This window comes from Daphnia pulex, chromosome 10, assembly GCF_021134715.1.
Source record: "Daphnia pulex isolate KAP4 chromosome 10, ASM2113471v1".
NCBI classification, from domain to species: Eukaryota; Metazoa; Arthropoda; class Branchiopoda; order Diplostraca; family Daphniidae; genus Daphnia; species Daphnia pulex.
The window spans coordinates 14,280,654-14,299,854 of NC_060026.1; the positions used below are offsets into that span (position 1 = coordinate 14,280,654).

General features: G+C 42.2%; 7 protein-coding genes across 14 annotated transcripts; 4 read left to right on the top strand and 3 right to left on the bottom strand.

The window, feature by feature from the left end:
* The first annotated feature begins 73 nt into the window (after window positions 1-73).
* Window positions 74-4,760, top strand: LOC124203852 (disintegrin and metalloproteinase domain-containing protein 12-like). The gene is made up of 13 exons (XM_046600721.1): window positions 74-327; window positions 960-1,146; window positions 1,528-1,698; window positions 1,763-1,881; window positions 1,943-1,992; window positions 2,060-2,221; window positions 2,297-2,463; window positions 2,530-2,757; window positions 2,876-2,971; window positions 3,051-3,201; window positions 3,269-3,409; window positions 3,474-3,672; window positions 3,742-4,760. Exons 1-13 carry the CDS (start codon window positions 216-218, stop codon window positions 4,410-4,412), a joined length of 2,454 nt encoding a protein of 817 aa, XP_046456677.1. The 5' UTR covers window positions 74-215; the 3' UTR covers window positions 4,413-4,760.
* On the bottom strand, window positions 4,654-8,899 carry LOC124203866 (elongation of very long chain fatty acids protein AAEL008004-like). Of its 5 annotated transcripts, none has more exons than XM_046600742.1 (4): window positions 8,817-8,899; window positions 5,827-5,939; window positions 5,590-5,736; window positions 4,654-5,519 (listed from the first exon to the last, which is right to left on the bottom strand). In XM_046600742.1, exons 3-4 carry the CDS (start codon window positions 5,645-5,647, stop codon window positions 4,765-4,767), a joined length of 813 nt encoding a protein of 270 aa, XP_046456698.1. In that variant the 5' UTR covers window positions 5,648-5,736; window positions 5,827-5,939; window positions 8,817-8,899; the 3' UTR covers window positions 4,654-4,764. The 5 variants fall into 5 exon arrangements, with proteins under 5 accessions (XP_046456698.1, XP_046456695.1, XP_046456697.1 ...); XM_046600739.1 differs by having other exon boundaries at window positions 5,590-5,734; window positions 5,823-5,939; XM_046600741.1 differs by having other exon boundaries at window positions 5,590-5,734; window positions 5,823-5,926; window positions 8,817-8,898.
* LOC124203859 (acyl-CoA Delta-9 desaturase-like) lies at window positions 6,384-7,980 on the top strand. The gene is made up of 5 exons (XM_046600730.1): window positions 6,384-6,710; window positions 6,796-6,926; window positions 7,013-7,218; window positions 7,339-7,521; window positions 7,613-7,980. The coding sequence occupies exons 1-5, from the start codon at window positions 6,494-6,496 to the stop codon at window positions 7,947-7,949; spliced, it is 1,074 nt and encodes a 357-aa protein (XP_046456686.1). The 5' UTR covers window positions 6,384-6,493; the 3' UTR covers window positions 7,950-7,980.
* On the top strand, window positions 8,434-11,227 carry LOC124203865 (acyl-CoA Delta-9 desaturase-like). Of its 2 annotated transcripts, XM_046600736.1 has the most exons (6): window positions 8,434-8,926; window positions 9,831-9,999; window positions 10,079-10,209; window positions 10,280-10,485; window positions 10,555-10,740; window positions 10,816-11,227. In XM_046600736.1, the coding sequence occupies exons 2-6, from the start codon at window positions 9,867-9,869 to the stop codon at window positions 11,123-11,125; spliced, it is 966 nt and encodes a 321-aa protein (XP_046456692.1). In that variant the 5' UTR covers window positions 8,434-8,926; window positions 9,831-9,866; the 3' UTR covers window positions 11,126-11,227. The 2 variants fall into 2 exon arrangements, with proteins under 2 accessions (XP_046456692.1, XP_046456694.1); XM_046600738.1 differs by lacking the exon at window positions 8,434-8,926 and having other exon boundaries at window positions 8,974-9,999; window positions 10,816-11,130.
* Window positions 11,228-11,774: 547 nt separating this feature from the next.
* Window positions 11,775-17,758, top strand: LOC124203861 (acyl-CoA Delta-9 desaturase-like). Of its 2 annotated transcripts, none has more exons than XM_046600732.1 (8): window positions 11,775-11,861; window positions 11,950-12,160; window positions 12,230-12,360; window positions 12,427-12,632; window positions 12,731-12,916; window positions 12,992-15,746; window positions 15,818-16,352; window positions 16,478-17,758. In XM_046600732.1, the coding sequence occupies exons 2-6, from the start codon at window positions 11,971-11,973 to the stop codon at window positions 13,299-13,301; spliced, it is 1,023 nt and encodes a 340-aa protein (XP_046456688.1). In that variant the 5' UTR covers window positions 11,775-11,861; window positions 11,950-11,970; the 3' UTR covers window positions 13,302-15,746; window positions 15,818-16,352; window positions 16,478-17,758. The 2 variants fall into 2 exon arrangements, with proteins under 2 accessions (XP_046456688.1, XP_046456689.1); XM_046600733.1 differs by having other exon boundaries at window positions 12,266-12,360.
* On the bottom strand, window positions 15,028-16,003 carry LOC124203874 (glutathione S-transferase 1-like). Its single transcript, XM_046600757.1, has 3 exons — window positions 15,869-16,003; window positions 15,600-15,767; window positions 15,028-15,530 (listed from the first exon to the last, which is right to left on the bottom strand). The coding sequence occupies exons 1-3, from the start codon at window positions 15,999-16,001 to the stop codon at window positions 15,226-15,228; spliced, it is 606 nt and encodes a 201-aa protein (XP_046456713.1). The 5' UTR covers window positions 16,002-16,003; the 3' UTR covers window positions 15,028-15,225.
* LOC124203872 (glutathione S-transferase 1-like) lies at window positions 17,121-18,358 on the bottom strand. Of its 2 annotated transcripts, none has more exons than XM_046600755.1 (5): window positions 18,200-18,358; window positions 17,847-17,985; window positions 17,612-17,779; window positions 17,406-17,551; window positions 17,121-17,341 (listed from the first exon to the last, which is right to left on the bottom strand). In XM_046600755.1, the coding sequence occupies exons 2-5, from the start codon at window positions 17,977-17,979 to the stop codon at window positions 17,174-17,176; spliced, it is 615 nt and encodes a 204-aa protein (XP_046456711.1). In that variant the 5' UTR covers window positions 17,980-17,985; window positions 18,200-18,358; the 3' UTR covers window positions 17,121-17,173. The 2 variants fall into 2 exon arrangements, with proteins under 2 accessions (XP_046456711.1, XP_046456712.1); XM_046600756.1 differs by having other exon boundaries at window positions 18,196-18,347.
* Between the last annotated feature and the right edge of the window lie 843 nt (window positions 18,359-19,201).

Genomic DNA, 19,201 nt, shown 5'->3' on the forward strand with positions numbered 1-19,201 from the left:
GAAAGCAAATGCTATGGAGACCGCAAACGAAAAGCGATACGCCTCCGCAGTCAAAGGATTTCAACTTTGTTTTTTTCAGGTTCCCTATCTGATTAACTCACTCGTCGAAGAAAACCGCAATCAGGAGAACAACAACGAGTTTGTGATCCGTAGCTTTTCCGAATTATTATCGGAATGAGACGGATCACTAATTGATTGTTTGTACAAGCAACACGATGGCATTTCGGCCGATTTGTGTGTTCGTCGCCACTTGTGCAATTGTCTTCGCTATCGACCCCCTACAAGCGGAATCCAGCCAGTCGCCCACGCATCGCACAGAGTCTCCCGGTGAGTCCACACATGAATAGTTGAATGAATCTTTTGTGAAATTTGCAGCTTTGAACAATGTTGACAGTGAGCTCAGAAACAATTAAAAAAGTAACGCGGGGATGTGACTATTGTTGGGTCGTGTGTACTTATCTCAATTTCCGGTAGGTTAAATTTAGAATGACAAACATTACATTTAAATGACAAAGTCCCGGGAAAAGATATTTATTTTAAAAACATGTTGAAACGATCTTTGTCGAAAGGGTTTTCCTCCTATACTTTCCTTTTTAAAATAATCCCGTCTAGGGATTTCTGTACGATCAATCGACACGCGCCATACTTTCGTGGAACTATTGGAGCGGAACACTGCGAGCTTCAATCAGTGACGTAATCAATAGAACCAATAAAACTTTGATATTTCCGACCCACAAAATCTTGTTCGGTTATTAGTTTGAACGTAAAATGTCAAAGAGTGTGTTGCTGTAGATCCCCGCGGGAGGCGCATAGATAATTATGTTTTACTTCCCTGAATTTAACTTTTAAAAAGAAAATGGTTTCATTTGTTAGTTAGGATATTATTTTATTTTATTTTTTTATCAAATGAGGTAATAGCTGGATGTATTTTTCATCAAATCATTTCTGACTTTCTCCAGGCGCTGCGACTGATTTCAAGTCATTCGACGCCGTTGATTTCCTCACGGTGCGGCCAGTCGTCCGTGAATCGCGAACGCTGCGACGGATTCGATCGATCGGTCGTATTAATCACGAGGACCACGCTGAGCAACTCGTCGTGTCTCTCGACGCATCGTCTCCCATCGTCTTAGATCTCCAGTTGAACAGGTAAATATTCCTGCCGAGATGGGAATTAAGTTACAGAGAGCTCGGCAGTTCACGGAATCAAGTTCAAAATCCAGTTCAGAGAAAAAGGAGATCAAATGGAGAACCACGGGATGGGCTCGGAAAATTGGAGTTTCATCGACAGCAATAGCGGCGGATTATTTATTTATTTTTTTGTCGTTTCGTTCCCGCCTTCCCGGTACTCCCAATCCCGTTCCCAGGTAGAGATCGTTGGGTTTCTCTATACCATCATCTAATTTTTGTGGGGTTTTTTTTTTCTGGGAAAAGAGTTGAGTCCAATTGATTTGAAATTAAGTTTCAGGCTCGCCCATTTGTGAAGCTGAAGAAAAAAACTGACAGGATTTTCATTCGATTATACAATAGGGATCTAATCACCGACAACTTTTACGTTCGCCATCACGTCAATGGAACCGAAGAGTTTTGGCGGCCTGAAATCTCTCCAGACAATCTGTCATTACCCATGTGCCATTACCGAGGGATCGTCAGGAATGCCACTAATTCTTGGGCGACTCTATCCACCTGCTCGGGACTCAGGTAATATCAGCTTAAATCCATTACGTAAATGTTGTCTAAGTCTCAAATCTGCTCATTCGACCAGTGGGGCTGTTTTTGACGGCCTGGCGCTGTACTACATCGAGCCGCTGAATCATTCGATCGATGGCGACCATTCGTGGAAGAAACACCCGCCAGGATTGAATTCCGTGACTCCAAGATGCGGTAATGAATTAATGAGACGTGGTAAAAGGCTATGCCTTAAAATCTGTGCTTGAAATCATAGATGAGGACCATCACCAAGCGCAAATGCATTCGACGAATCACAGTGTTAAGGTGACTCATTTCATATCTGAATATTTTTTTTTAACAATTCCAGTTAATTATTTGGTTATGTAATCAGGTGAAAAGGCAAATTACAAAATCGGGAGTGCAAGAGGCTTTTAGCGGAGTGCAAGTTCTCGAATTGGTGCTGGTCGTCGATTACACCATCTACCTGAGAAACGGACGCAATATGCACAAGGTTTTGAAACGTGTTTTCGACATAGTCAACGTCATCAAAGAGGTTCCATTTGATTTGTTCTTCAAGTTTGTCCAGCAGATTTAAAAATAATTGCGGTTTATTTTGATTGGATAACAGATTTATTCGACGTTGCCAGTGTCGGTCATGTTGGTCGGCGTGATCGTTTGGTCGGAAGGTGACAGGATTCACATCGGCAAAAATGCCAGTCAAACCTTGTACGATTTCAAACATTACTGCGACCATAATCTCCATGCGGAATCCCACGACACCGCCCAACTGATGACGTAATAATTGCTCCTAATGCGGCGTGAATGTTTTGGCATGTTCTAATTTTCTATATGACAACACAGAGGCGTCGAAGCTGATCACTTCAATGGTCCCGTCGGCAGGGCTTACGTCGGCACCTTGTGCAACTTTCACGAATCCTGCGGGATCGCGGTCGACAGCGCCAACTCTCCGGCCGCCATGACGGCCTCCATCATGTCTCACGAAATGGGCCATAATTTCGGCATGAATCACGACAACTACTCTCGCTGTCACTGTCCTATGGGCGACTGCGTCATGGCCGCCGCCATCGGGTATATGACATTCGTCCTCCGAAATCTCCCCCATTGTGCACAGTGCACATTAACTGATGAAATATTGATTTTCCCCCTTTTTATTTTCTTATGCGCCGATGGATTCGATATTACGCAGACAACCGACGAAGCACTGGAGCTCTTGCAGCCGCGAGCTCATCCAGGACTTGTCACGGGATAAAAAATATAATTGCCTCCGCAATCGGCCAAGCAGGTGATGCGCAATTTGAAAGACTTTTTTTCATTCCAATCGTTAAGTTAGGGAGAAATCAAATGTGGGTGATTATTTTTAGGTGTGGCAATATGGTGGTTGATCCGGAAGAGGAGTGTGACTGCGGCTTGCCCAATTTTTGCCGGAATCAATGCTGCGATCCGCACACTTGTCAATTTAGTCGGCGCAGTCTCAAGGTTCAATGTGCTCATGGCGGCTGCTGCGACTTGATGGTGAAATAATTGAAGAATTAAATTATCAAGTTTTTAATTGTAATTGTAATTTATTTTTTAAATTTAGACTTGCCAATTGGAAATGCCGGGAGTCGAGTGTCGATCGGCGGAAAATCAATGCGACATTGCGGAATACTGTTTCGGCAACAGTTCGACTTGTCCTTCCGATTTGCATAAATTTGACGGCATCAAATGCGATACCCGCAAAGTAAGAAAATTTTTAAAATTGTTATGAGTTTCAGATGAAATAAATTTCATTACTTCCGGAATAGGTGTGTATCGACAAAGTATGTTCCAGGGATTCATTGAGAAAAATCAACGGACCCCTCCAATGTCCGTCCAACTGCACCAACGGAGGATTCTGCAATAATTTAGGGAAATGCCATTGCCCGGATGGATTCAACCCTCCGTTTTGCCAACATTATGGAATGGGCGGTAGCGAAGATGGTGGACCTTCTGTGGATCCTAAAGGTTATAACACCATTCCACACACAAAATTAAATAATCTTTTGACTTTCTCTTTTGGTGTCATTTTTATAGTCCGTCGATTATTTCAAATCGAACTCTACATCATCTTTTTGGCCATCATCCCCATCATTATCTTTTTGCTCTGCATTTGTTTCACTTTCCTGCACGACGATCAGAAGAAATCCCTTGGAAACTTTTTCCGCAACGGAGTCAACAGCGGATTCGCCGGCCGGCTGTTGCATCCGGTGCCATTAATTCAATCGACCAGCGTCGACAAATCGGATGACCAGCCCAAGCGGGATTTCAGCAACTGGGTCAAAAATCGAGTGGGTTTGACGTTGCCCAGGATCAGTATCCCACCGGTGGCCAACGGTCCATCCGTCTCCATCCTGTCGCCATCCAGCGGCTGCTCGACGGCCACCATCACTCTCAGCGCCCTCAACACACCGTCGGATGAACCGCAACAGTCTACTCCGACTTTCCCGCATCGCTTACCTCAATCTTCTTCCACGACGACCGGAGACAAAAAGGAGCAGTTGCTGTTGACTCCGCCGATTCCGAGAGTCGTCCGTCCGGCTCGTCCCCCGCCTCCGCTGGTCAAAAACAAGCCAGCCCATCCGGGCTTTGCAAACAGTGCGCTGGCATTAGAAGGCGACGTCGTTAACAATGTCAAGAAGCCAGCGAGAAATAATCAGTTTCCTCTGCCTCCGCCGAGTTCCGCCAAACCGGCGTTGATTCTTTGATGACATGTGTCGCCGGAGACAATTCAAAAGAACCGCGCCCCGGTTGACTGCCTTTTCGCTTTTAAACCCTCCCCTTTTTGCTGGTTATTATTCTAATTGACTTAAGATTTTAGCGCCAACCGTCTGAAACTATATATAAAAGAGGGTTCAGTGCGGTTCGTGTAACATGCAAGTCCACAGATTTGTTATCTACTTGACATTTCCCCTCGACTGAGTGAAGAATCTCTAAAGCATTTATCGATTGAAACATAAAACATTTTTATTTCAAAAAAAAAATTCATTTAGATTGAGCGGTAATTTCGAAATTTACAGTTACAAACTAAAATACAAATGCAGATTTGTCTTTTAGTTTTTAGTTCATTTTGTTGTTGTTGGCGTTAATATCTTGCAGCCGGTAGGTTTTCGAGTGGAAATTGTTGAAGAGCTGGAAGAACATGATGGACTGGAAGACGCAGTACCAGCAGTAGATTTTGGGGAAGCCGCAGTCGGCGAAGAAGGGCATCATGCCGTGCAGTCCGACGCAGAGGAATTGAATCATCTGCAAAGCGGTCAGATGCCTCTTCCACCAGAGATATTTCTGGTAGCGTGGGCCCATGGCGGCCATCAGATAGTAGAAATACATGACGCAATGCACAAAAGTGTTGAAAGTCGGCGTGAAAGCACTCTGGCCGCCCGTCATGAAGCGGAATCCGGCGAAGCAGGCCAGCACCATGACGAAATGATGGAAAACGTGGAGGAAAGTGATTTGATTGTTCTTCTTGCGCAGGATGAAGAAGACGGTGTCGAGGAAATCGATGAGCTTCGACACGTAGAAGCAGTAGCCCATCAGGACTTCCTGGAGGCCGTCCTCGCTGGCCGAGTAGTCCACCGGCTGGCAGACGAAACTGTAGCCGTTGAACCACGTCAGACGGCAAATGCGGTAGAACATCCAGCCGTTGAAAACGATTTGAAACGAGTTGTAGACGATCAGGAGGCCCTTTAACTGGAACGGCGAACGATTGGCCATCAATTTCGGGCCCCAGATTTTCACGAAGAGCAGGTAGATGACGCAAAAGAGCACGGGCGTGAGCGGAGACTCGGCTAGGAACCATCCGTCCGTCCGCCTGTCTGTTTCAAATTCAATTCAAAAAATTGTCAAAATAAAAAGAAATAGAAACGAAATTAATCGATGGCTTACCTCTCAAGTCCCAGACTCGGCTGCATTCGCCAATAAAGGATTGAACAATGGAGCCCATGATTGCGGTATGTGTCTAGCGCTAGACGGGATCAATTTCTTTTCCTTTCTTCTATGACGTCGCAGCACGGAGAAATAAAACATGCGGCTAAATCAAATCAATATTTAGAGAGATATAACATACACGCACACATATAGATGTATACATAGAGCTACAAAGTTTTTTTGGACATTACCTCCCTCTCTCTTTCTATATAGCTTGATAATAAAAAGTCTCGTTGAATTAGTGGTCTTTTGATGTTGGTCGATCCATCCAACCGGTCAAATGGTGCTCTCAACCCTACGAGTCGTTCCTTTTATACATTAATGATATTTTTTATTCTTTTTTCTTTTCTATTTTTTGGGGGGAGGTGCACAACGAAGCGGATGGAGAGAGAGGAAGGGATGTACTAGCTAATTACGTTTTTTCTTAGATGATGTTTTCAAAATACTTGCGAAAACCTTGGATGTTTTGTTTTTTTGTTTTTTTTAAATCTACAGGTGTTAATAAAAATGAAGAAATTTTTTCTTAGAAAATGGATTAACCCTTTTATTCACCTTTGGAGAAAACCAATAGTTCAAGGAAGTGAAAGCATCTCAGGTAAAAAAAAAATTAAAAAAAATCCCTATACCTGCGTGTGAGCCTGGGGCCCTGTCTCATGGCCACCACCCCCATATTATGTGAGTTTATTCTAGAACAAAATTTACAAAATTCAACCAATGGAAACAAAGCGTCATATCAGAGGGCTTTGTGGCTTTGCACACTTGTGGCTATATATTTTATTTCAGTAACGTTCTGTTCGTCGAATGTGTAAGGTCGTCACGTGCCGGGACTTTTCTAATAGCTCGTAATCAAACGCTGTAGAAAATGAAGTCATCGCCAAAGTCTCCCGTGACAGCCGCTCAAACCGCAAACATCTCCAATGGCAAGTCGGAAAATTATTCGGAATTAACGGAATCAACTCATCCCTACGTCATGGAAATCATTTGGCGAAATGTCCTTGTCTTTATTGGTCTCCACGTGGGCGCACTCTACGGATTGCTGCTCTTCCTGACGGCCGCCAAAGTGGCCACTCTAGTCTGGGGTGAGTTTAACATTTCAACGGAATAATGACGTAATAATACGTGTGGTTGAAATTGATTTGTTTTTCTTGTTTGTGTGCTGTTTAGCGTACTATTTGTTTATTGTGGGGGGATTCGGCATAGCCGCCGGTGCCCACAAACTCTGGTCTCACCGCTCCTTTAAGGCCATCCTTCCGTTCCGTATTTTGATCGCTGTGGCGCAAACGATCGCTCTCCAGGTCAGCAGAAGAGAAAGTGGCACGCGGGAGTGTCAAGGTTTCGTTAATACTTTCCGCTCTCTCTTTATTTGGTTGTTTTTCAAAAGGATGACATCTACCAGTGGAGTAGGGATCACCGGGTCCATCACAAATTTAGCGACACGGACGCCGATCCTTACAATTCCCGGCGCGGATTCTTTTTCTCTCACGTCGGCTGGCTCTTGTGCAAGAAACATCCCGAAGTGATTAGACGAGGCAAGACGGTGGACGCCACCGATCTATTACAAGACCCCGTCGTAGTCTACCAACGAAAGTATTTAATCACGAAATTTGATTATTCAACGGATCGATTTCTCTTTTGACGTCATCATTTTTTAAAAAATTGTTCGTCACGTTTTTTTGGTTTGTTTTGTTTTAAAATTTCGTTTGTTAGATATTACGTTCCGTTGGCATTGGTGTGTTTTGCGTTGCCGGCCATTGTGCCTTGGTACTTTTGGGGCGAGTCGTTCAAAACAGCTTTTTTCGTCGCTTCCGTCTTTCGTTACGTATTCACACTCCACGCCACCTGGCTCACCAACAGCGCCGCCCACATTTGGGGCTATCATCCCTACGACAAGTTTGTTCACTTTCTCGCTTGTTACACACATTTATGTGACCGTCTGTTTAAATGACGGCCATGACGTCTGTTTTTTGCCAAATGTTTTCAGACAGATGAAACCGTCCGACAGCCGACTGGCTGCCAGTTTCAGTCTGGGCGAATGGCACAACTACCATCACGTTTTCCCCGGAGATTATAGAGTGGCTGAATTGGGGAGTTGGAGAATGAGTGCCACGGTCGTTGTCATCGATTTATTCGCCTGGATGGGTTTAATTTACGACCTGAAGACGGTCTCGCCAAAGATTGTCCGCAGCCGCGTTCTCCGGACGGGAGACGGCACTCATCCCTATGCCTTAATGGAGAATTGTCCGCTGACTTATTCCGGCGATAGCCAACACCAACACAATGTCGATAGCGAAATTTTTAAAAGCGGGCCTTCCGAATAATAACTGAAAGTTTACGAGAGTTGCAAATCTATATAAGCGTTCCGTCTTTTGTTTATTGGTGAAAATCCTTCGTTTTTTCTTTTTGAAATAATTTATTTTCGCGCCCTTTTTTTTCCCCTGTTGCAGCATCCTATTCTACTCGTCAAAAGTTAGTCGCGACACCAAAATCGAACAGTAAGTTCCAAGTACAATTTCCGCCATTAATCTAGATGTTTACAAAGTAAACTTATCGTCTTGCCATTTAATCATTTAAATCGTTTAAAATTTAAAAAGCAAAAATGGTTCGATGTCAAAGTCCGTTGCCAAGTGAATTCAGTGCCACGTGCAATGTGAATTATTCGGCTAAATGCTGTGGGTGTGCATTTATCTCCCACGCTGTAGACTGCGTTGCGTGGATTTAAATCTCTTTGCTGCACGCGTCGGCCACATTGAAAATCATGGAGTTGTTTGACATTTTTTTTTATAATTTAACTTGCTTCACCACAAATTAGAGTTGATAGACTGTGGCTGATGTGAATAAGCGAAGATTGAGAATCTGCACAACACGATATAGCACAGAGATAAATTGTAAAGCATAGCGCGTGATTCAATTTATGATTTCCCTAGTCTATTTGGTTGCACTGAAGTCACTTTGCGAAAACGGAAGTATGGTTTCTTGATTGCGGAACAGTTTTTGGATTTTAATTTTTGAGTTCGCCATTTGTTAGTCGACGTGTTTTTGCCGTTAATTTTTCAACTTAAAAAATAGGAGCCGGAAAGTTGTCAAAAGCCCCAAACAATTTACTCAGAGAAGAAGTAAATAACTGTTACCGGTACGTGGCAGAAACGGAAAAGCAGTGTTAATAATCTAGACAAAGTGTTACTTACTCGTTGCTTTCTGGATGACAACAGCTTCCTCGAAAGCCGAGGAGGAGGGCTTTTATATACTACACCAAAGTACGACCCTGAATGGAGCGTGAACGGTAAAGTCCGCCAAGGTATATCTACTGAATTCTTTACGTCCCGAAAAAAGTTCCGTTCTGAAAAACCCCCCGAAGGACTCGACGGGATCAGAACATTTTTACGGTGGAATTTTTTTTGGCTCTCTACGGTAAAACGCGCAACTAAACAAACTTTTACTCTAAAGAATGGAAGTAACAGAATAACTCTAAAAAAGGATGACCTCCTCTCAGTCTATAGCCTTAGAGAATAGTCCGTTTATGTACTTTCTGCGATAGAAAAGAACTCACCCGAGTTATTCGGATCATTCATTCCCCTTTTGAAATTGTTTGATTTGGCGCCTTTTTTAAACTGTAGGGTTGATTTCATTTTTGCGTCATTTATTCATATAACCATCTTTATCCCTATGGCGATTGTATTTTTCTTGTTTCAACAAGAGGATACATTTGTATGGGTTAGAATCAAGTTCATTAAAAGTCTAGACAGCGAGAAAATGGTATACGTGACGGACTGACGGTCGCTCGTAAAGTTTTCGATAGAGGTAGGAGACCAATATTTTATTGGTCTGAAGGGTCTGAATGTCCGAAACGAGAAAAAGCTCTTTGTTTTTTTTCGAAATTATTTTGGCAATTGACCAAATATGTTATATCCTGTTGAACTTGACCTTATGCTTTGCAATGCCAAAACAGATACCTTGTTATACGTTGAGGCTGGACATTGTTGGCAGCCAAGAACTAACGGTATACTCTCACGGCTTTTACCATATTTTATTCAAGGTTAGGCACGTAAGCCGACAGATTTTTCTACCTGTGAAAATGTTGTTGTAGTCCAGGAATCAAAGAGCAAGCTACTAGTTTTTAGAACTGAACTTTTAAACTTACTTTTCAAACTGAGTGAAAAGTTATCGTTTTTATTTTACACATGGCGAACTCGATAAGAGAGAATGGTTCGTTGTCAAGGTCTGTTTCCGGACGTGAAATGATTTCAATGCCACATACCCTGGAAATTATTTGGCGAAATGTCATGGTGTACATTTATCTCCACTTAACTGCGCTCTACGGATTCTATCTCTGCTTCACGTCCGCCACGCTGACAGCCACTTTGATTTGGGGTAAGATATTAATAGCAATGTGCAGTGACATCAGGCAGTTTGATTGATTCATTCTTCGGTTGTTTTGTGGGCCATCCAGCTTTGTTTTTACATGTATTTGGAGGATTTGGAATAGCTGGTGGAGTGCATAAACTGTGGAGCCATCGTTCGTACAATGCCAGTTTACCTCTTCGCATTTTGATTGCCGTTGCGCAAACGATCGCCCATCAGGTCTGGATGGAAAAAATTTCGAGATAAAAATTCTGCAATTAGTTAATTACATTTTCTTTTTTTTTAAAAGGACGACATTTACAAATGGAGCAGGGAACATCGGGTGCACCACAAGTTTAGTGATACGGACGCCGATCCTTACAACTCCAGACGGGGATTCTTTTTCTGTCACATCGGCTGGCTCATGTGCGAAAAACATCCGGAATTCTATCGAATGCAAAAGACCATCGATGTTAGCGATCTTTTACAAGATCCCGTCGTAGTCTTTCAGCGGAAGTATTACATAACATAATAAATTCTTCTAGCTATTTTTAGCGTTTGTCAAATATTTTATTTCTCTATAAGGTACTACTATCCATTGGCCGTGATACTTTGCTTTGTGATGCCGGCAGTAGTGCCCTGGTACTTTTGGGAAGAGTCTTTACCTACAGCTTTTTTCGTCGCTTCCATGTTTCGTTACGTGTTCACGCTCCATGCCACCTGGCTCACCAACAGCGCAGGCCACAGTTGGGGGAAACGACCATATGACAAGTTGGTTTAGCCATTAATGTTTTTCCATTGAAAAAACAGCGTTGTTAAAATTAATTGTTTTTCATATTTGAATAGACAAATCAATCTATCTGACAGTTTACTGGCTGCCAGTTTCAGTCTTGGCGAATGGCACAACTACCACCACGTTTTCCCTTGGGACTACAAAGTAGCTGAGTTAGGAAGTTCGAGGACGAGTTTCCACGTCGTTGTGATCGATTTCTTCGCCTGGCTCGATCTCGTTTACGACCGCAAAACCGTCCGGCAAAGAATTGTCCGCAGCCGTGTCCTCCGGACGGGCGACGGCTCTCATCCCTATGCCTTAAAGGATTGTCCGTTTAATTCCGGCGATATCAAAGACCACAGTGTTGACGATGATGAAATTTGAGATCGGTGCGCAAAATTATAACTGAAAATGGGAAGATTGCAAAAGAAGCTTTTTGTCCCTGTCGTGAGTGGGAAAAGGTTTGATTACATAATATAAGGATGTTAAAATAATTTTTTTTAAAATATTTTAGACAAATCATTTGATAGTCTTCCCCATTTAGTGTTGGTGAATGACACAACAACCACCAATATTTTCTTTACAGTTATTCGGTTGCTAGCCGTAAAAGTGTAGTGCACACAGTAAAAGAACCTGGCGTTCTAATTTCCGCCCACAATCATTTTCAATGTTACAATTAACGTCCAGAGAGAAAGATATCGGTGACTGTCGCTCAGACATTTTGTTATGAAAAAAGAAACAGCTCTTATTTTATTTTGCCCGAGATCAGTGAGATTCTTTAGCGCTGCCATAAGTTATCAAACGTAACCTCCTGTTTGGCTCGACCTTGTGTGTGCTTAGCAACGCCAAAATGTGTACTCTGATGCGGTAAGTGTACACATTCACATTCATGAACACACACGGAAGCCAATGTCCTCTACTACTCGTGAAAAGGTTTTTCCGCCATCAGTAATTATTTCTATCCCGCGGAGTCTTGCGGGGGTTTTTTTGAGGGCATTTTTGGTACATTCTTCACGACTTCATTGTCGTTATTCACGTTTCATTATAACGGTGGTGTTCCTGGTATAAAAGTCAGCCCTATCCACTCGTAAGGAAGGTGTTGTGATCCAGCAACCAACGAGTGAGTAACTATTCTGTCTATATTATCAACGCTTTCTTTTATGGTAACTTTTATCATTTTAAAGTTTTCGTAAATTGAAAAATTACAGAAAAATCTTTCATTTCTTCAAATGGAAAACTCGAAAAGCAAAAGTGCTTTGCAACCAACTTCCGTTTCCGGAGATGAAGTGACTTCAATGCCTTACACTATGGAAATTGTTTGGTCAAAGGTTGTCTTTTATATTTATCTCCACTTAACTGCGCTCTACGGATTCTATCTCTGCTTCACGTCCGCCGCACTGACAGCAACTTTGATTTGGGGTAAATTTATGAACAAAAACGTGCAAGTCGGTTTCATAGAAAATTCTCCTGTTTTGCCATCAACTATAGCTTCACTTTTGTATCTGTTTGGCGGATTTGGAATAGCGGGTGGAGCGCACAAACTGTGGTGTCATCGCGCTTTCAAAGCCAACTTACCTCTTCGTGTTTTGATTGCAGTTGCGCAAACGGTTGCCCATCAGGTCTGGATGAAAAAATTGACAGACAATTTCGCCAGTTAATTGTATTTCAATCTTGTTTTTCAAAAGGGTGACATTTACACGTGGAGCTGGGAACATCGGGTGCACCACAAGTTTAGTGACACGGACGCCGATCCTTACAACTCCAGACGGGGATTTTTTTTCTCTCATATTGGCTGGATGATGTGCCAAAAGCATCCGGAATTTACTCGAATGGAAAAAACCATCGATGTTGGCGATCTTTTACAAGATCCTGTCGTAGTGTTTCAACGAAAGTATGTAGCTATACATCGACGATGCAAAAAAGTTGTTTCATAATTGTATATGGAGCATTTTGCTGTGTAAACTGTATAATCTTGTTCTTCTTAATCAGATACTACACTTCATTGGCCTGGATGCTTTGCTATGCTATGCCAGCCGCCGTACCTTGGTATTTTTGGGGAGAATCTCTAACAACAGCATTTTTCGTCGCTTCCATGTTTCGTTACGTGTTCACGCTCCACGCCACCTGGCTCACCAACAGCGCAGGCCACAGTTGGGGAAAACGACCATATGACAAGTTGGTTTAGCCATTAATGTTTTTCCAGTGAAAAAACAGCATTGTTAAAATTAATTGTTTTTCATATTTGAATAGACAAATCAATCCATCTGACAGTTTACTGGCTGCCAGTTTCAGTCTTGGCGAATGGCACAACTACCATCACGCTTTCCCCGGAGACTACCGAGTTGCTGAATTGGGGAGTTCCAGGACGAGTTTCCACGTCGTTGTGATCGATTTCTTCGCCTGGCTCGGTCTCGTTTACGACCGCAAAACCGTCCGCGGAAAAGTTGTCCGCGGCCGGGTTCTCCGGACGGGAGACGGCACTCATTCCTTTGCCTTAAAGGATTGTCCGTTTAATTCCGGCGATATCAAAGACCACAGTGTTGTTGATGATGAAATTTGAGTTCGATGCGCAAAATTATAACTGAAAACGCGAAGATTGCAAATGAAGCTTTCTGTCGCTGTCGTACTTGATAGTGGGAAAAGGTTTGATATCATAATATAAGGATGTTAAACTTATTATTATTATTTTTTAATTTTAGACAAATCATTTGATAGTCTTCCCCATTTAGTGTTTGGTGAATGACACAACAACCACCACTTTTTCTTTAGTTATTCGGTTGCTCCGTAATAGTGGCGCACACAGTAAAAGAACCTGACGTTCTAATTTCCGCCCCCAATAATTTTCAATGTTAATTAAAGTCCAGAGAGAAAGATATCGGTGACGGTCGCTCAGACATTTTGTTATGAAAAAAGAAAAAAACCCTAATTTTATTTTGCCCGAGATCAGTGAGATTCTTTAGCGCTGCCATAAGTCATCAAACGTAATGTTTGGGTCACACACAAGGTCGATTGTGTGTGCTTAGCAACGCCCAACATGCCGTAGTTTACTTTGATAGTATACTTTGAGGACAGAATGTTTTGGCCACACAAGGAATACATCGGTACTATATCCTCACAACTTTTATACAGTTTCGTCAAGGTAACGCTGCGCATTTCTCCGTACAAAAGATCACATCCTCGTTGACTTGAGAAAAGTTTGTTGCCGGAGTTGCGGGACCGAAAAGTAAGTGCACTGATAAGTACCGTATTCAACATTTGATCTAGATTTTTAGAACTTCCGACTTGTTCTCAAGTTGTTTGGTTGTCTTGTTATGTAACCTATTCTTTAACTTGCAACCTGCAATGGAAATTATTTGGCGAAATGTTGTGGTGTATACTGTTTACCTCACACGCTAATTACGACCGTATGACAAGTTGGTTATTATTATTATTTATTTTATTTTTCAAATAAGATTCAACGACATTAATTTATATTTTTAATAGTTTAGATAAATCAAATCCTCTGACAGCTGACAGCCGACTGGCTGCCAGTTTCAGTTTTGGCGAATGGCACAACTACCATCACGTTTTCTCGTGGGACTACAAAGTATAGCCGAAATTATAGGAAGTCCTGGAATAAGTTTTCTACGCGTAGTAGTTGTGATCGATTTCCTTATCTGGCTCGGTCTCCGTTTACGACCGGAAAATCTCCGGACGGGAGATGGCACTCATCCCTTTGCCTCAGAGAATTGCCCACATATTCTAATACATTCCGATGAAAATGTCGGAGAAAAAGGAATTAGCAATTCTACAACCTGCTCCGACGGACGAAATCTCCCGTGAACATCAAATCGATACGTAGAACACGCAAAGTATGAAGTTGCTAAATCAGCGTTGAAACAATCCTTAACAACAGTTTTGCCCTTATCAACAACAGACAGTTGAATTGCTTTGAATCCGTCACTTTGAAGTTCCCTTTTCCCTTATGTATATATCCACGATTTTTTATTTAAGCACTCACTGGATGCATGGAGACAACTGGTGTCGAATTTAAGATCCCAACATTTGTTTGCCTTTTACAACTTTCATTTTACAACTAATCCACTAAAGTGATTTAACCTTTTGTTTAGAACAAAACTAATCTTATAATTGCGTTCCAGCATGGGGACGAGAACAATTCGACGAATGAGCTTTGCGAAATTATTCATTGTGAAATGCACAGACATGGTAAAATAAAAAATAAAAATCCTTTTAGCTTATTAATTCGTCGCTTGTTTACAGGAATTGCCTCATAGAGAGACGTGGGGTATTTTTAATTGCGATGGTCGCGTGTATTTCATTCTTTCACGATGTTGGTCAAAACGCGTGCAGTAATTTACATTCAAAGTACAGTGATACAATTCTTTAATCTCTAATTATTTTTCGCTAGATGAGAGTGCTGTTGTGTGCAACACCAAGATGGCGACCCAAAAACCATCTAATTCGTTTTTGAATGATTTCAGAATTCAATGATAAGCCGGACGGGTTTCGAGATACTTTTTAATGTTGTCGTTACTACCGATTTGGCTGACTAGAGCCGCCATGTTGGGACTATCTTTCAATATGTCTGGATGCTTGACAGTAGCGTGATTGAAGAAGGCGTAGCAGGCTATGTCAGCCCAGGTGACGCCCTTGCCGACCAGCACTCCACCGTTCTTGGCCAGCTGAGCTTCCAGGACGGCCATGTGCGGAATCAACTTTTCCGAAGCGAATTTAGTCATCAGGACCTTCTGCTTCTCGGGATCTTGTTCGTCGTGCACCGGTCGACCGTCTGCCAATTGATAAAAGCAAAAGAGTTATGACGCCAGCAACCGAAACGACGGTAATAATGGTTGATTACTAATCATGAAATCTTTGATGCAGTCGGCGTACATGTCGACTTGAGCTTGTTCCCAGTCACCCTGGCCGGCCAAACCGTGTTGCCGGGCAATGTATCGCGCGATTGCGTAAGATTGGGACAGAAGTTTACCGTCCAACTCCAAAACGGGTACCTGGCCGAACGGCATATCTAAATCATTTTGAATTGAATTAAATTGAATTAATCTTTTTAAAAAAAAGGTGGCAGATGTTAAATTCGTTGGAAACGTCACAGGCCCAGTTTATACTTACTCGCTTTCAGCTGTGGCCATTCGCTGGGCTCGAAACGGACATCTTCGAACGGCACTCCGGCGTAATGGAAAATCATCCGGGGCAGCTCGCCCATTCCGTGCAAATTAAAATAATGCAGTTTGTATTGCGGCATATCTATTTTTCTTTTCTTCTTTCTTTATAGTTTACCAAATGGGTCTGACGGATAAGTCGGAGATGCGTTTATAGTTGTTGAAAGTAGTATAGTATAACTTCGTTTCCGTATGGGTTCTCCTATTTATCTAGTCGCAGCTGGAAAGGTCCCGCACAAGCGCACAAGTTTTGAAACACGGACGTAACCAACGGAGACACTCGATAATGATCAGCAGCAGATCGTATCGGATGCGATTGAATATTTTATTACCTTCTGCGGTCTACAGGAACGTCAAATGCGGCCAGAAATTGTGTTTGGGAAAACTGTTGAGATGGAAACCGGCAAGTCATCTCACCGCGCCTCTATCGATTGGTGAGAATTTTCTAGACTGGCCGGGGGAAATAAATTTTGTAGTTCGCTTATAACCTGATTTATTTTTATTTATTTTTATTAATGCGATGAAATAAAGTTTAACTTTGTTACTTTTGTTTTTTCAGAATATGCGAGTGGCGCGGAGAAGATAACAAAATAATCTATCAAACGGGATTATAGTTATTTTTTAAAAATATCGATTGCTATTCCATCGATCTACAGTGCAGGAAACATTGTATTCTCCTACATTGTGGATACTTCAGTGTTTCAAGCTGGCGTTAATAATAGCCGTGTGCTTAGGGGGTCTAGTGTTTCGCGATCCGTACAAGGATCGATTCCGTCACTAGTGGATCGAATGAATGTGAGCAACTGAGATGGATGTAACCGGCCAGACATGACGAATGCGGACCCACTAGAAGAAGAAGAGGATAAATCGACTCTACACTCGAGATGTTTCCCGTGACCGATGGATGTCGCGGTAGGACAAGATATGTTCCTTCAATCTTTGTTGGCAGGTATAAATCGGTATAATTACATTTTTGGGAAAGAAGCACTCCTGGCTGATGACTGCTAGACAATCTTGATTATTTACTTAATAAAAGGGGCGACGCCAAGCCGAGTTACAGATGCCTTATGTAAAGAAACTTCAAACAAACACTGTATAGCCATTGTTAAGGCTTTTGGACGTAGACATGACTTGCATTTCCGCGAAAATGAAATGTGGAATACCAGGAAAAATGTGGCTGCTGTGGTCTAATACAAGAAGAGTTTTAAACTTTATAGCTAGTATATTTGAACAAAATCTATTGCAATAATAATATTTAAATTTCGGTTTTAGGACGAGATTCAACCCATTTCTTAATGTTGGGCAGAGCTTCGACCATAGCGATCAAAGCTTTCAAGAGTGGCGCATCCTTCAAGAAGTCCTCGCCGAATTTCTCGACAAGGAAGGCGAAGTAACCGTAGTAAGCCAAATCAGCCCAGGTCAACTGCAAACACAAAAGTTTTCAATCAGACGGGGTTCTCACAAAGGTTTTAAGTAATCAAATCCACCTCTTTTCCAACCAGATGTCCACTACCGTTTGTCTCCAAGTGCTTCTCAACAATAGCAACATGGGGGGCAACATTGTCAGTCATGAATTTCTGGTAGAGCTCCTTCTGCTTGTCTGCATCCTTCTCCAAGAATGCTGGTCTCATACCTGAACACAAGAGAATGCTGAATATACAGGTAATACAATTTTCAATCAAGTACTAGTTACCAGTCATCAAGTCGTTGATGTTGTCAGCATACATGTCAGCCTGTGCCTGTTCCCACTCATCTTTGCCAGCAAGACCATGTTGCCTGGCAAGGTATCGAGAAATGGTGTTTGACTGTGCTAGCATTTGTCCATCAACCTCCAAGACGGGAACTTGGGCAAAAGGCATACCTACACAAAAGTAAATGAATCAATTAAATACTCATTTTTATACAATGTCAGAAATATCTATACTCACTAGCTTTCAGTGCTGGCCATTCAGCCCGCTCGAAACGGACATCCTCGAACTCAACACCTGCCTGATTGAGAATGAGACGGGCCAGCTCAGCACGACCACGGAGGTTGAAGTAATGAAGTTTGTAAGCCGGCATTTTGGACTGCAAAGAGATAATGAAATTTACTTTTAAAATTCCAACTCCTAGACTGTCAAAACTGCGCAGTTGCTGAAAAACCGTCAGCTGTCAAAAACAGCTGATCCCACAAGAAAGAATTCGCCGAATGCCAGATCGCAATAACACCGGAGCGACGGTACGTAATTTTTCGAGCTTTTATTAATTTATTTCTACTTGTAAAATTGTAACTAGTACTTACTCAGATAAGCAGGTGTGTAAGCGTCGAGAGGTTAAGCGGGACTGAGCGATTGCAGTGGAATGCCGGGTTCTTTTTATACTCGTTGCTGTGTGGGCCTAGACTGTGGGAAAAAGAATTGCGTGAATGACACGTGTACCCGCCGTTGGATGACTAGGCGAATGGAATTTCAAAGGGGAGGATATTTAAGGGGAAGGGATGCGCAATGGTGAAACTTAATCGTTATATGTCATTATCGGTCCTTCTTTTTTTTTTTCTTTTTCTTCTTCAAAAGGATGTACACAAAATTGCATTTCTTTTATTCATTATTGCGTCACGCTTCTTCTGGCGCCGCCGGCGGATCCCGCCGACTTTTTGTTTTTCTTTTCAAGGGCAAATTCTTGCCCAAATTCAATAACCAACGAATCAAAACGAATTCGTTCAACCGCAGACAATCGTTTGAGGCTATAAAGACTAGACATGTCTGGTTTTCTCCCTTTTATTAAAGCGAATTAACTATAACTTTTAAAAAGATTAAGTGACTTGTTGAATCGTGTCGTTTGTATCAATTTGGGTGGAAGATTTATTATCGCTTTTGTCTGCAAACTTCCTGTAATTCTTGGCATCTCAGATGGGGTCTCAAGGCTATTTCTTGTTCACTTGTTGTATAACGAACGTTTTTTAAAAAAGAATTTTGTTTTAAAATGAAATAAAGTGAACAAGGATGAGAACAGCATCTCCGGTTTCTTTCGTCATCTTGAACGGACGGATGCTCATGGGACAGACGCTGAATTCACAACTCAAGTAATTCTAATAGTGATGACTGGGGTAAAATTCGTGCTGCGCGTTTCGATTATTAAGTGGACAGTCTACAGCACTGGTGACTCATCAAGTTAGCGTATATATACCCTCAACCGGAACGTTTCGGTATTTTTATTATTTACTTTCCACGCGAGTGTTTAGATTCAAGTTACCAACGTTTTCCTTGTTCGTTTACAGTTATCCAAACACAAAATCTTTTGTTGT

Bases quoted from the DNA above. Each gene is read 5' to 3' on its own strand.
- LOC124203874 (XM_046600757.1), bottom strand. From the start codon at position 16,001: ATGCCGCAATACAAACTGCATTATTTTAATTTGCACGGAATGGGCGAG. The intron at 15,768-15,868 runs GTAAGTATAAAC...AAAATGATTTAG, and splicing joins ATGGCCACAGCTGAAAGCGA to ATATGCCGTTCGGCCAGGTA. The intron at 15,531-15,599 runs GTAATCAACCAT...ATCAATTGGCAG, and splicing joins CATCAAAGATTTCATGATTA to ACGGTCGACCGGTGCACGAC.
- LOC124203852 (XM_046600721.1), top strand. From the start codon at position 216: ATGGCATTTCGGCCGATTTGTGTGTTCGTCGCCACTTGTGCAATTGTC. The intron at 1,147-1,527 runs GTAAATATTCCT...ATTATACAATAG, and splicing joins TTAGATCTCCAGTTGAACAG to GGATCTAATCACCGACAACT. The intron at 3,673-3,741 runs GTTATAACACCA...TCATTTTTATAG, and splicing joins ACCTTCTGTGGATCCTAAAG to TCCGTCGATTATTTCAAATC.
- LOC124203872 (XM_046600755.1), bottom strand. From the start codon at position 17,979: ATGCCGGCTTACAAACTTCATTACTTCAACCTCCGTGGTCGTGCTGAG. The intron at 17,780-17,846 runs GTGAGTATAGAT...ACTTTTGTGTAG, and splicing joins ATGGCCAGCACTGAAAGCTA to GTATGCCTTTTGCCCAAGTT. The intron at 17,552-17,611 runs GTAACTAGTACT...TCTTGTGTTCAG, and splicing joins CATCAACGACTTGATGACTG to GTATGAGACCAGCATTCTTG.
- LOC124203866 (XM_046600742.1), bottom strand. From the start codon at position 5,647: ATGGGCTCCATTGTTCAATCCTTTATTGGCGAATGCAGCCGAGTCTGG. The intron at 5,520-5,589 runs GTAAGCCATCGA...AATTTGAAACAG, and splicing joins CCGAGTCTGGGACTTGAGAG to ACAGGCGGACGGACGGATGG.
- LOC124203865 (XM_046600738.1), top strand. From the start codon at position 9,810: ATGGCGAACTCGATAAGAGAGAATGGTTCGTTGTCAAGGTCTGTTTCC. The intron at 10,000-10,078 runs GTAAGATATTAA...TGGGCCATCCAG, and splicing joins GACAGCCACTTTGATTTGGG to CTTTGTTTTTACATGTATTT. The intron at 10,210-10,279 runs GTCTGGATGGAA...TTTTTTTAAAAG, and splicing joins CGCAAACGATCGCCCATCAG to GACGACATTTACAAATGGAG.
- LOC124203861 (XM_046600732.1), top strand. From the start codon at position 11,971: ATGGAAAACTCGAAAAGCAAAAGTGCTTTGCAACCAACTTCCGTTTCC. The intron at 12,361-12,426 runs GTCTGGATGAAA...GTTTTTCAAAAG, and splicing joins CGCAAACGGTTGCCCATCAG to GGTGACATTTACACGTGGAG. The intron at 12,917-12,991 runs GTTGGTTTAGCC...ATATTTGAATAG, and splicing joins GGAAAACGACCATATGACAA to ACAAATCAATCCATCTGACA.
- LOC124203859 (XM_046600730.1), top strand. From the start codon at position 6,494: ATGAAGTCATCGCCAAAGTCTCCCGTGACAGCCGCTCAAACCGCAAAC. The intron at 7,219-7,338 runs GTATTTAATCAC...TTCGTTTGTTAG, and splicing joins GTCGTAGTCTACCAACGAAA to ATATTACGTTCCGTTGGCAT. The intron at 7,522-7,612 runs GTTTGTTCACTT...AAATGTTTTCAG, and splicing joins GGCTATCATCCCTACGACAA to ACAGATGAAACCGTCCGACA.